Below are 13224 nucleotides of genomic sequence, written 5' to 3' on the forward strand. Positions count from 1 at the left end.
TTAGAAGGCCTTCTGTGAAACGATGGTTGTGTTCCCTTCGCCGCCTCGTCCGTTCGCCGCTGGGGCAAAGTAGATGTTGATGGGCCCGGATCCTTTCAAGGGAACTCCGTCAACGGTCTGGAATATCTCAAAGTCTGCAAAATCATCAGCAATATTCGACTTAGTATACGCCATTGAAAACGCACCTTGAATGCCGAGACTATCTATTAGAGTGTTGTTCAGAGTAAAATCATCTGTGGTGTAGGTAGTCTTCTGTGTCTCCGGGTCATAGAGCCATGTTGCGCTTGTGACATTCCCTGGTATTTTGGAGTGTTCGGCACGCAGTCTTCCCTGCCTGTGGCCTTGGGCGCCGGCATCAAGTCTGATATGGATATACCAGGATCCGTAGTCCTTGCAAGTAGCTGCTGCTACCTGGAGACTTGCCGAAAGAAGAAGCACAATGTTCTTGACCGAGACCATGATTAAGAGAGACTGGGTGTACTGTTAGATGTTGAGGTAGCCACTTGAAAGATTTGTAGTCGTAGAAGATACAGCGTGGACCAAGATCTCGGCTACTGACAAACACTCCTTGAAACCTTCATGAGCTCTGCATTTATATGCCTCCGACGTCCTTTATGTACGAGGACATGCGACTTTCGTATTCGGAGCAACCTGGAACCGCATGACGCCCGCGTCAATAGCTTGCTTCCGCCATGCAGTGTGGCTTTTGTGTAACGATGTTCTGTTGAGTGGGCGGTTTTCTCTTGGAGATGCAGCTGTGTACGTCTGTTTAACTTGGTACATCTTGGTCTGGGTTGACATGACACCTCATCCAAATCTGTCTACTTAGAAACACACGATACTCAAATCTTCCAGAAGGTGCAACTGCACCGGGTCAGTATCAAGGCCATTTATGAGCTCTAGATTCTTCGGGCAAATTCTGGAAAAAGAAACGAAGGCAAAAATTGGAATACGAGTTTACCATCTTCCAGGTTGCTAGATCCGTGTGGTGGCGTTCAGCTCACCGTTTAGCTGAACGACCCATGCATCACCATGCATCCACACACACTTACCAACGAATTGCAGCGTTGCTTGAGTCTCAGCTACCATCATAAAATATTACGAAGCAATCACCAGTGTGGCGTCAGCTGAGCTTCGATCAATGCTTTCATTGCACACATGGGTTACGTTTCCCCCGCTCTTCATTGCGCATGATGTCGTGAAGCCGTGGTATTCTCGGCAGATTATCTCAACTTGAAAAACTGTACTCAAGATGAGATGGGTCTCATGAATGACGATGTCTGAGTTCCGATGCATAATTTGCTGGAGTCCTCATGGAGCTAGACATGATCACACAAGTCGGCTCAGCCGTCTAGGTCCAAACCTGTAGTTGGATCTTGGTTCGAGAGACCTCCAGAAAACTTGAAATAATACGATGGTAGTTACGCTGCCTGAGTTCAAATTTTATTTAATGTGGCATTCGTTATTGGTAAATATTGATCCGTCTCTAGAAATTAGTAGGGGACGTCCGTTTGGCGGCTAGACGCCAAATTTCAACTGAGCTGCTTAGCATGAGTAGATTATCTGTGCAGTCAACCACTAGAGCTGCTCGTTTGGCATACCTTGGCGAATTTCCTAAGCCAGATGACTCAAGATCACGACCTCTCAGTTAAGTCTACTATCGCTGAAAGTGACAATTGATGTCGCGGAGGTCGGATTCATAGCCGCGGTTTTATGTTACATCAAAGTAACGTTGAACAACTCAATGGTCAAGTCGTGGTGGTAGCAAGACTTCAACTGCCGATAATGGCCACCAGTAGTTGACTTGGTTTGACAACTAGACCCTAGCATCAAAAAGAAACTTTGGTCGCAAATCACAAAATTCACTGTCGATAAACATGCCATAATTCCCGGCTTGCATAACGATGCACGGGGCGAAGAAGCAACAGCTGCTGATGCTGTGTTATGAAACCGCCCTCAGCGTCGTGTTGCCGCCTGACGAGCAGCAAATGCGGCCGGAGGTTGACACAATGCTTGACCGCCGATACGGAGGCTAAACGCGCGCGCGAAAGCGCCTGGGACTTGCGAAGCGATGCTACCGGAAACAACACCTTGAGCTGTAGGCTGTCCAGTCTCCCGGTGTTCCGCGGCGAATGTTTTCCTGGCTAGGTATATGAGGCCTTAGATAATGCGCATGGGTTCAAGTGGGCGTTTACTGCCGGGTGCTGACCGGAGCTGACTCCTGAGTCCCGGGTCATGTTCCGTTTCCTCCCTTCCGCCAAAGTTTTGGGTGAAGCAAAGATCCGTGTTGCATGCTACCCAGGCGAGTTCAAGAGCCAACAACTGCGGCAATTTGAATGGAGTTATCTTGACCGCCATGTGCGCCCCCAAAGACAAAACAGCCAAGAAAAGTCTCCCCTGCAGCGAGAAAACTTCGAGTGCCGGGAAGAGTTCACGGCATCAAACACGGCCATTGCACCGGCTGCGGACCTGTGAGCGGACGAGCGGGATCTAGTATGGTTGGCACGGACGCCGTTGGAGACTAACATAGCGGCATAGCCGTGCCCCTTTGCCGACGACGGATATCAACACCAATAGTTGGTAAATCCCGCTGTCGGAAGACGGCCGGCGGAGCGAAAGGAAGCTGGCGTCATCATCAAAGTAGGCTTATGTGGGCGGCTCTCGCAAGTCAAGACCCTCTGTTCGCCGTTGCGGGAGAATAGAGAGCCATGTTAAACAAACATCCCAACAAGTCGTCTGCCGGACTGGAGGCTTGACCCACGATCTCACAGGGAACCGGCACAGAGGGACTTCGGTTGTGGTAGGCTGTGTCTAGCGCCAGTAACTGTCTTTCGTCGTCACGGAGGTTAGCCGGCGAAGCAGTTTTCGCGTTGTCCTCTTCTCAAATCGGTGTCCATGTGGCGGAGGGGCCGAAGCTGAATCAACATCAATTCTTGATGCCGATGGCAGAACTGACGGGGGAAAATTGCCAGATCGCATCTTTTCGGTTCATGGACCGCGCTCATGACGGCAAAGCCCCCAGCAATGTTTCGCTTGCGGAGCGACGTCGGACGCCATTGTGGGATGTTGGTGATTGTTGGTGGCTCTTTTTGCAGGGGCAACAATTGCCAACCAACTGAAGGCCGTTGTGAATTGCGTGGATATAAAATACATGCGATGTATGTAAGATTCAGGTTGCAATGGACTCATGGATATTCCGAAGCCCACAACATCCCAGCCTTTGCACTCCAGTCCCCCATTTTAGGTGACCCGTAGGGAGCCCCGGGGGGTCGCAGAGCGCGAGAAATAGTGGCGAGTCAGGCGGTTGCATTGTGCGGCGTTCAATCCAATTTTTCTCGTATGATGTCGAGAACTTACTGAGTAGGAATTGTTGACGTTGAACCAGGGCCATTTCATTTGCTTTGCGATCACGCCTCTGCTGGTGCCTAGAGACGGACTAGAGTTTTCTTTTGTTAATTGGTCATGCGATTGGCTTTGTGTCACCATCGTTTTTGTCGGAAAGCTGAGGCACTAGAGTTGGGTATAAGATTGTTGTTCTCTTGACGCAATCGTTTATGCTTCACCCTTCCAACCCGCAAATCAAAGATCATCCCGTGCCGCCCTCTATATCCTTCCAGTAAAGACATTACCATGGCGATTTTGGATATGTGAAACCCTTTCCCAAATAGCCAACTTTGAGCTCATGAAACTCCATCAATCATTCAACCCGATGTCTCAATGTCCCTTTTCGTTCTACCGTTTGAAAGCAATGCAACCCGTGAATATGAAAATTTCCATTTTGACCTCTCAATGTTTAAACTCCAGGTCTCCGGTAGTGAACCGTTCAAACTTGACTCTTGCAGGATCGACGCCCTGGTTGATAAGGTATTCTGACATCTCGACCATGAAGATCTCTGGGCCGCAGATGTAATATTCAGCGCCCCCATGGCCGAGATAAAGCTCATGGGCATCGATACGAGCCAGGTCCATGCGGAGACCGAAGTCACTTGACGAGGAGAGCGAGTCGTCGTCTTCGACATCGGCGATCTGAGAACGGAAGAACTTCGTGATGAAGTTGGCGCGGCTGTACGCGATCTTGCGGATATGCTCCTCGAACGGAGCATTACGTGCCGAGCAGTGAATCCAAGAGATGGGACGGACCGCCTGGCGTTCAACGATCGTGTTGCAGATGGACATAAGGGGGGTGACGCCGACGCCAGCGGAGATGAGGACGACGGGGAGAGTGCCAGCGGCGTGTGTGTCGAAGAAGAAGTCGCCCGTAGGGTGTGTTAGCTCGACGATATCGCCGGGCTTCTTTTCGTCGATCAGGTGGTTGGAGAAGACACCCGGGTTGAGGTTGAACACAGCATTGCCCTTGCCGACCTTGACGCCTTGGTCGCGCTTGACGGTGATACGATAGTAATCCGGTCGCGGGGAGTCGCTGAGGGAGTACTGCCGGGACTGAAGATGGCCGAGATTCGGAATCGTTGTTCGAAGGGAGGTGTACTGGCCTGGGTAGAACTCGGGAAGACGCTTGCCGTCGACGGGAACCATATAGAAGGAGAAGATGTCTTCCGTCTCGGCAACCTTGCGTTCGATACGGAATTTGCGCCATCCCTTCCACTTGTCGTCGTCAAACTCGCGGTACATCTGGGCCTCGCGGCCGATGAGCATCTTAGCGAGGATCCAGTAGGCCTTTGTCCAGGCCTCGCGAATCTCAGGTGTCATGGCAGGCCCGAGGACTTGGCCGAAGGCCTGAATGAGGTACTTGCCGACGATGTCATAGTGTTCGGGTTGGATGCCAAGTGAGCAGTGCTTGTTGCACATACGCTCAAGTTTGGGGATAAGCTCGCTGATGTGGTTGAGATTTGAGGCAAAGGCTAGGATGACGCCCGTCAGAGCACGTGGTTGGCGCCCGTTGGCCTGGTTGACTTTGTTGAAATGGTCGTGAAGCTCCGGGTGAGCTCGCAGCATGTTGGCATAGAATATAGAGGTAATGGTCTCTCCATGCTCGCGCAGGGCGGGGATGGTGCCCCTAACCAGTTGTGATTGCTTGTATGTCAAGGCCATGGCTCTGACTATGTGTGTGACGAGAGAATGATGTGAAGGGAAAGCTTGTTCTCCCAGGTCGTTTAGCTTGCTGAAGCTCGAGATCCGAGTTCTCGGCTGATGGCGCGTGTTCTTTAAGCCAAAAAAGGGAAGCCTTGCGGCTGCTTGCTTGTAAGTCTAGGAATGGGACGGGATGGAATGGGATGGAGGATGGATCTCTGGGGCCGCCGACGTGAACAGGGGTGCGAATGGTAAGGGGGTATCAAAAAAATTGCACAGACACTGGCAGCCGTCCGCGAGATGGAATAAGAGCCGGATCCGAGGGTTTGGGACACAAGAACGCACGCGTTATGAGAAGGCGCTCGACTCGGGCTCCTCGAGAACGATATATATAATCTCTCTCTGATGCGGTCAAAGTCGGCTTCCTGTAGAATCACTCCGACCTCAGTGACGGTCGCCTGGTCTCACCCCTCCCCTCGTCGTGCGACGCTGCCGCGTGCGTATAAGTCTTCACGGCTTCCATGCTTCGAATCAGGCACCGCCCGTCTCGACAGATAGACATCGTATGATTTGTATGTCGTAGTGTGAAAAGAAAGCTGACTCCTCATTTGAGCACGGCTCATGGGCCCCCATGCATGGACTCAAGGATGAGCTCCATGGAGAACGCTCGTGGACACTGATTATGGCTCGCACACGAGCAGCACCAATGGAAGCCGGTGGTTCGCGATGAACCGAGAAGCGGTTCAGAGTCAGCCCTGTCCGCGACGGTTGTACACGGCCGGGGGACCCCCGGATGTACCCAGGATACTAGGGTCTCAAGGACGCCAGCAGGGATCTCGACTGGACCCTGAGGATGACCCCGAAGCCTCTCCAGTGGGACACCGCTCGTGAGCTGCCGAGGAAACCGAAGCGGCGATGAGGTCGCGACAGCCCCTTCTAGAAGTGCGCTAAGGGACGGGCCCGGTTCATGGTGGATATTCCGCACAAGCGCTTGCAACGGTTTTGGGGTCGGTGAGGTCTGAAGGTTTCGAATGGAGTCTGCTGTGACTTGCAGCAGTGATGGAGTCGGAGCAAGAGGACGAGGAGGAGACAACGATGGGCTCGTGGAGGCAATGACCGGGCGTGTTGCCAAGTCCGTCGTTTTCGACTTGCCCTCGTGTCAGTCCCGACTCGGAACTCCCAAATGTTGCCCGGAGGTTGGAGGGAAGAAAAAATTTGAAGACTCGGACAGGAACCCCCGGCGGAGATGGGAGCGGACGGAGGCGGTTGTGTGGTTCCTTTTCTCATCCCTTGTTCCTAACAGACGTCAGTGACACGCGATGTTCAGTGGAGAAAACAACACGCCATAGCAGGGAATTGCCGAGTTGCAATTGCAAACTCGTATGATGAGATTTGCGGTTTCCGGATTGCCCAATTGGGGGTCCACGTTGCGCCCAATTATCTTAATATCAATCCATGGACACGCTTTGCAGGTTGCAGCAATCATCGGCTCTGAGCTGCAGCTAATGCTTGGAGGAAGAGACAGAGAGAAAACGGGTGAGACTCGACCGGGGTTTAGGGCAAAGGAGCCACAGATACTCTGACAATTCCCCAGTTAACCCAGCGCTTTTCAGTCCCCGATTCCGATGAGGGGGATGTCCGTGTGCCTTTCTGTCTTTTTGACCACTTTTTCTGCCCACTCCGTCGAGAGAAACGAATGCGGTTACTTAGATACAATAGACGTGGAATACGGCACCAACACGCAGTAACAATCTCATCTAATAGATTGCTAGATTGATTGCAACCTCGGCAAGAATATAGCAAAAACAAAATTCTGCTGACTGCCCTCACCAACAACGTGGTGGAGTTGCAATCATACCCTTTCTTCCTCGAGTTTCAACTTGAGCCCAAAGGATCGGGTGGAGGTCTTGATGTTCCATTAGCACTGGCCGTCGTAAAGAGTACTACTCAGTTGGCGAGGTCCTATCAGGGGTCGATTCGCAAGTCCGCTTGTATCTGTCGAGGAATTGCAGTGCTGATCGATGTATCATATCTCATTACCAGCCAAGTCCCTCTTCAACAGCTCTTCAGCCACCAGAGCTTACACTTGCACTGTCAATACTCCAACACCTCTACCGGTGGCTGTCACGCCACGAACCGACATTCTCAGCTCTTTTCTTCAGAACACACTAATCGAGATTTCAGTATTATCACCGGTCGAAGGCGGTCATGGTCGGGAATCCCCGGGGTCGAAGATGTGAAGCTCATCAACTGGCACCGAATCACCCCGCATGGTCCCCCTGACGGTGGCCTGGTTGCCCGGCCTTGTACTGGCAGCCGTCAGCGGATCAAATTCCTTCACACGCGATTGTCAGATTGTCAGTGTGACCCTTACCAGTGCATTCGAGAGTCCACTTTCCAGCTCCAATGATGAGGATCTTGTAAAGATCTCGATGGATCAACCAACAACCAACAGAGGTTTTCAGCGGGTACCTTGACGAATCTCGAACGGTCCCCCTACCCTTCATCATTTGTGACAGGTGTCAAATGATACACAAACATTTCAAAAGGGCAATCCTCTCCACGCGTCTGATGCAAACATGGCGCTTCATCTGTGAATCCGAGAAGATGATCGGTGGTCGGCGGTTGACCGACCATCTTAGGAGTAGTGCAATACACAATTAGGCGAAGTTCCAACAGGCTTAGCGGGCTAGTTCAACCACCGTCTTCATACTGGCCGAAGTGCGCTAACTTGGTGCGAGAGAGAGGGAAAGTGACATGTCGTTTCCGAGGTGTTTTCCTCTTGCGCAGTTCAAAGAGAAGAAGAAATTTGCTTCCTTGGGGCATTCTCGTCTGCGCCACTAGTCCATCAACACGGGGTTCTTGGAAATCGTGGCGCCCATTTGATTGCTTTTCTTCTGCGTCCCAAAATGAGACTTGATGCAATGCATATGTGACCAAGGGTTCGGTCAAGTTTGGGTCCATGCGAAAGAGCCATTTGACCACATAACATGGCGTCCCTGGGATGTTTCCAAGACGCGTGGTGCATCACGGAGGTGACCGCGGCCGCCTACGGTGGCAAGCAAACATTGACTCTGCTGCCAAGCATACTCGTCTCGTCGACTCTGCCACACGCTTGTTGGTTGTGAAGAAGCAAGGTCCGTCCGTTCGCATGTTGATATTTGACAAGCAAACATTTCGAATAGCCTGGAGTCGCTTGGACTCGCACATCCAACCGGCTCTTGGAATCCTCAAGCCACATGGCGCCCACGATGTTACGCCTGGAAAAAGAAACGTGATGCCGCGAGAACTTCTCCCCGGTCTGCACGCCATCCGGACGTAATGACAAGATCCCGGCCGTCTTCTTCGTCAATACCGGGCGGGTAAAATTCTGACAAGCTCGAAGCCGAAGGTATCGAGGAAAATTCTTTCAACCCCCACCTGTGCAACGTTTGTCAGAGGCTATTCGTCCTGCAAGTTCGTCAAGCGAGGAACACGCTTCTTGGAGTGTTTTGGCCTGACCTCCACCTTCCCAGGCAACAAGATGTCACAAACGATTATTTGATTAGTCGTTAGTCTGAACCTGTCTCCAGCATCCTGGCCACAATCGGATGCCTGCACTTGAAAATCTGCGAGTGGATATGAATCCGATTGACGCTTCTTCCAGGGGATGTCAGTGCTTACATGGATGCTCTGTGGAGCGAATTCGTATCACAGCCTCGGCTTCACCCTTCAATGACATTCGGGTTACGCGCTGATGCCAGCGGGTGGATTTTGAAAGGTGACACCCTTATTTGCCCCGAGATAGCGGCGTTGGTGTCTCGAATTGCTGCGATTTTGATTGTCTCCATCATAACCATGTGGCGGGATGACTGTCTCCATTTCGACCTACCATCCGCGTAAAGCGATCGAACGGATATTCAGCGCGCATCATCATCCAGAATACCAGGTGTCTGAGGTCTGCTACCGACGACAGTGCCACGTTAGTTCCACACAGGTTGTAATAACACACCTTAATCTTCCCGAGTCGGACAGATAATTAGTCCGACTGCGTTGGTCGAAGTCCGGTGTCAAGATGAAAATTCGCTCCGTATTTGTGAACATGCTCAGAGTGAGCGAGGTTCACACCATGATGAGCAGGGTCCCAGATTCTTAGGCCTCGCTAGTCAAAATCATGGGCCTCGGCCGGTTCTCTAGGAGGTGATCTTGACCGAGAGACTTCAGAGTTCGCTGTCGCTCGGCAATCTACAGTCATCAACAGTTTACCTGTTGGAAAATTTGGTAGCGGAGGTCGACATTGTTGGATGACCCGTGGCAGGTCAAAGCCGTGACCGGTCCGTTCCGCCCGTGCTCCGGAGCCCTGCTCCGGCCCCGGCCCCACCCTCGGCGAACTTGGTGTCCCAGGAACAAAAACCCCAGAAATGAGACCCACGAAGCTCGCATGCCTCCATGCTTTTGGGCGTGGGACCTCAAGTCAAAAGAAATGTGATCAATCAATCAGACATATCTCAGATCCGTCGACTCCAAAAACATATTGTAACATTGGCCCACGGGACTGCTTGGGGAGTTCCAGCCTGCCGGCCATCAGCACAAGCCAATACTGTACGTTCTTTGGCGGATACGCCCATTTTCGAAGATTTCATATAGTAAAACGGAAAAGGTGGTACAAGATGCCCACGCAGGACTTACATGTGATCTCGATATTCGAAAGTAGTCGCACACGGAAAATAGGAATGAATGATAAGCAGTTCGTTCGCATCCCTGTAGTCCTTGTCTTGTGTACCGGGCATCGCAGCCGTGGAGACCATACGTCGCAACTTGTTGATTTTCGCAAAGCTTGAGCTCAGCCACTCGCGCTTCCTGCATTGGTTGTTATTGCCTTCAACTCGGTAGATGTTGATACACAGAACTGAATGAAAGAGCCGTCCCGCTCCCGAAGCATTCAAGAGCGGGAGGCAGTTAACCGAACACGTGACGAACGTGGGGTTTCCCTGGTACTTGTCTCATCAATGTCGGTAGTGACCGAAGTCCCTTGCATCCTTGACGTTGTTTGTCCTAAAGGAGATGCAGATTTGAATGGTCGTTCCGCTTTGAGAATTGGAAGTATGTCTGCTAAGTTGGTGTTGTTGAATTAAAGGTATTCAAAAAGCCAGAAGACGTGACACGGTCATGAGTCTGAAGGTCTCTTTGGCCCCCCTAGGTAAGTCTAAGAAGTTGACGGCAGTCTCTAGGCTTCCTTTTCTATCAATGAGAACCACCGTTAACAAAGTGGTGTTTCGAGTTTTGCCGAATTAGAAGATTCTGCCCTCGATCATGACTCGCCGAGGATTGACGAGCAGACTGGACGGCTTGAACTTCTGACAAGCTTTCGGAGGCACTGTCGTCTCGATATTGAGAGTTCAACCATACGTCCGATGGAAGGTCCTGTCTGAAAGCCCTGAATTCTGTTGCGCCGTGTAATTACGTACAAAGGTAAAGAAGTTCGACTGGGGCAGATTGTGTCAATGGAGTCTACAAGTATCTCTGCACGACAACTCATCAGTACCACCAAACGCGATATACACGGAAAGGAATCCCAAGATGTAGGGTTAAGGCGGTGAAAGGATCATGGGCCCTCGGTACCAAAAAAGCTCCTCGTCGCACGTGTCGTGGCAATCCCCACGCCGAAGCACTCCAGAGCCTCGTGGCTGTTAGTTTGACGGTGACATTGACATTGACACTGACAGCTGGACGTTTTCATCATGGGCACCCAAGTAATCGGTCTCCCAAATGAAGAGGATCCAATCGTGACAGATGACAGGCGCAGGGGACATGGCAGCTTGTTATCCTTAGATCATGCCAATGCTCTAGAACTACCGCATTCGATAGCGTGATGGAAGTCGATTTCTCCGTAAAAGCGGACGATCTTAGCGTGGCGTACAAGACGAATCTGACGATGCCGCGAGTCAGGTAAAAGCCAGGGCCCCAGAAGCAAGTGGGTAAAGAGGGAGAGATATGGAGACTGCAGTTGAGATGTGAAAGTTGAGAATGAAGTCGAAAGAGAGTTTGGGTGAGGTGATCTGCTGGCTGAATCCTGGAGATGTCCCTTGTAGTGCTTTACGGCTGGAGTAGTGCACCACCATGAGAGCAAGCAAGCAGCTGGGGAACGTTGTCGCTGAGACATCGGTCCTTCAGGGGCAAAGAAGGCACTAACCCCCAGTTTGTCCTCGCTAAAAGACCCCCAAGGAGCTGCCGATGGCCGCCGGCGAATTAACACCGGGAAGTCGGCTCCGAGTCGGAGGTAACCGGCCTCCCCCGCGTTTTCGGGGCTGCATCCGCCATTTCCAGCCATTCGCGGACCTTGACGGCCGTCTCTTTGATACTGGACACTTTGCATCATCCTCTCCGCCTATTGCAACCTCCCAACGTTTGTCCTCATTAAAAAGGGGGTTCCGATTGGGTTCCATTCCTTTGGGAGGCTCTTAACCTCACACTAACATCACCTCCACACTACCTAGTCTGAACATGTCACCCGCCCCTTTCCCAGTGCCCAACGCCACTGTTCCGTTTTGGCGGACAGAGCTGCATGAACTCGACAGCCATCAGAGTTCTGAGGAACTGCCTGCTGAGCAGGATATCGTGATCATCGGCGCTGGGTACACAGGCGCCGCGCTCGCCCACTATCTCCTGGAAGATCTCGATGAATCATCACGGCCATCGATCACCATCCTTGAAGCCAGACAGGCTTGTTCGGGAGCTACGGCCCGCAATGGTTAGTATTGTGACGTTTACGATGGGATTCGCACTAAAGGAGAACAGGCGGTCATGTCAGACCTGATCTATACCAAGGGCTCCCGAGCTTCATGAGGAAACACGGCCAAGAGGCCACAGATGAGATGGCCCTCTTTGAGCTAGCCAACCTCCATGCAGTGAGAGACTTGGTGCGAGAGGAAAAGATTGACTGCGACTTCAGAGTCACCACCTCCATGGCTGTACTCAGAGACGTGGCTCTAGCTGCCCCTTTCAAGGAAGGCATCGATGAACTACTGAAGCTCGGCTCACCAACTGCTAAGCTTGTCCACTACGTCGAGGGTGAAGCAGCCGAGACCTACTCCGGCGTCAAAGATGCAAGAGCTGCATTCTCTTTTGAGGCTGGCTCGATCTGGTACGTCCACTGCTACATCGAGAACGAACATCTCTGACATTTGCAGGCCTTACAAACTGGTCATGCACCTTTTGTCGCAAGCCGTCGCCAAGGGTGTTCAACTTCACACGCATACTCCCGTCACCAAAGTATCCGATACCCAGGAGAACGGCTTCTGGACCGTAACCACACCACGAGGTGCGATTAGAGCCAAGAAAGTGCTCTTCGCGTCCAACGGGTACACCTCATCAATTCTGCCCCAATACAAAGACCGCATCATCCCAGCTCGCGGTATCTGCAGCCATGTGGCTGTCCCAGAAGGATCAGAGCCGCCGCATCTCCCTTCAACGTACTCCCTCCGCCATGGACCCGGGCTGTACGATTACCAGATCACGCGACCTGACGGCAGTATTATCGTCGGGGGCGGTAGGACGGAGTTCTTCCCGAAGCGTCTCGACGAGTGGTACAACGTCTGGGATGACTCGAAACTGATTGAGCCTGCTGCTACCTACTTTAACGACTACATGCAGAGAAACTTCCGGGGGTGGGAAGATAGCGGAGCCAAAGTGAAGAGGGTTTGGACCGGAATTATGGGCGTAAGTTCTCCCACATTACCGCTTGCGATGTCAGTGTAGATCACGATGGATTCTGACCAAAGTGGTAGTATACTAATGACCTCCTTCCCCATGTCGGCGCCGTGCCGTCGAAACCGGGCCAATATATTGCTGCGGGTTTCAATGGCCACGGCATGGCTTTCATCTTACTCACGGCCAAGGGCCTGGCGAAGATCGTCAGAGACGACATCCCCTTCTCCCAGTCTGGAGTCCCGCGGCTGTTCGAGACAAGCGAGGCCAGGCTGCAGCGACAGGAAAACGAGCTGCTCGCCTGATCCCGCATAGTGCATGATTCCATCTCCGACTAACGCCCATTTGACAGCATGCATGAATAGCTGAGAGCCGTTTTCGCATGTACGTAGTAGACGGTAGTACTCATCAGACTTTACGCTTTTGAGTGTGGTACGCCGTTGAGAAGAGAAACCCTGCTGCCCTGCATGCAAGTTGCCCGAGATGACAAAGTCGTCGCCGCAGATGACA

General features: G+C 52.0%; 3 protein-coding genes across 3 annotated transcripts; 1 reads left to right on the plus strand and 2 right to left on the minus strand.

The window, feature by feature from the left end:
- CkaCkLH20_10055 (uncharacterized protein) lies at positions 1-459 on the minus strand (the record flags this gene model as incomplete). The annotated part of the gene is made up of 2 exons (XM_038892770.1): positions 1-134; positions 186-459. 2 exons carry the CDS (start codon positions 457-459, stop codon positions 1-3), a joined length of 408 nt encoding a protein of 135 aa, XP_038742019.1.
- A 3327-nt stretch (positions 460-3786) lies between these two features.
- On the minus strand, positions 3787-5049 carry CkaCkLH20_10056 (flavohemoprotein; the record flags this gene model as incomplete). The annotated part of the gene is made up of 1 exon (XM_038892771.1): positions 3787-5049. The coding sequence occupies one exon, from the start codon at positions 5047-5049 to the stop codon at positions 3787-3789; it is 1263 nt and encodes a 420-aa protein (XP_038742020.1).
- A 6462-nt stretch (positions 5050-11511) lies between these two features.
- On the plus strand, positions 11512-13019 carry CkaCkLH20_10057 (FAD dependent oxidoreductase superfamily protein; the record flags this gene model as incomplete). Its single annotated transcript, XM_038892772.1, has 4 exons — positions 11512-11758; positions 11806-12151; positions 12198-12726; positions 12795-13019. 4 exons carry the CDS (start codon positions 11512-11514, stop codon positions 13017-13019), a joined length of 1347 nt encoding a protein of 448 aa, XP_038742021.1.
- Between the last annotated feature and the right edge of the window lie 205 nt (positions 13020-13224).

This window comes from Colletotrichum karsti (assembly GCF_011947395.1).
Source record: "Colletotrichum karsti strain CkLH20 chromosome Unknown Scaffold37, whole genome shotgun sequence".
Lineage (NCBI taxonomy): Eukaryota > Fungi > Ascomycota > Sordariomycetes > Glomerellales > Glomerellaceae > Colletotrichum > Colletotrichum karsti.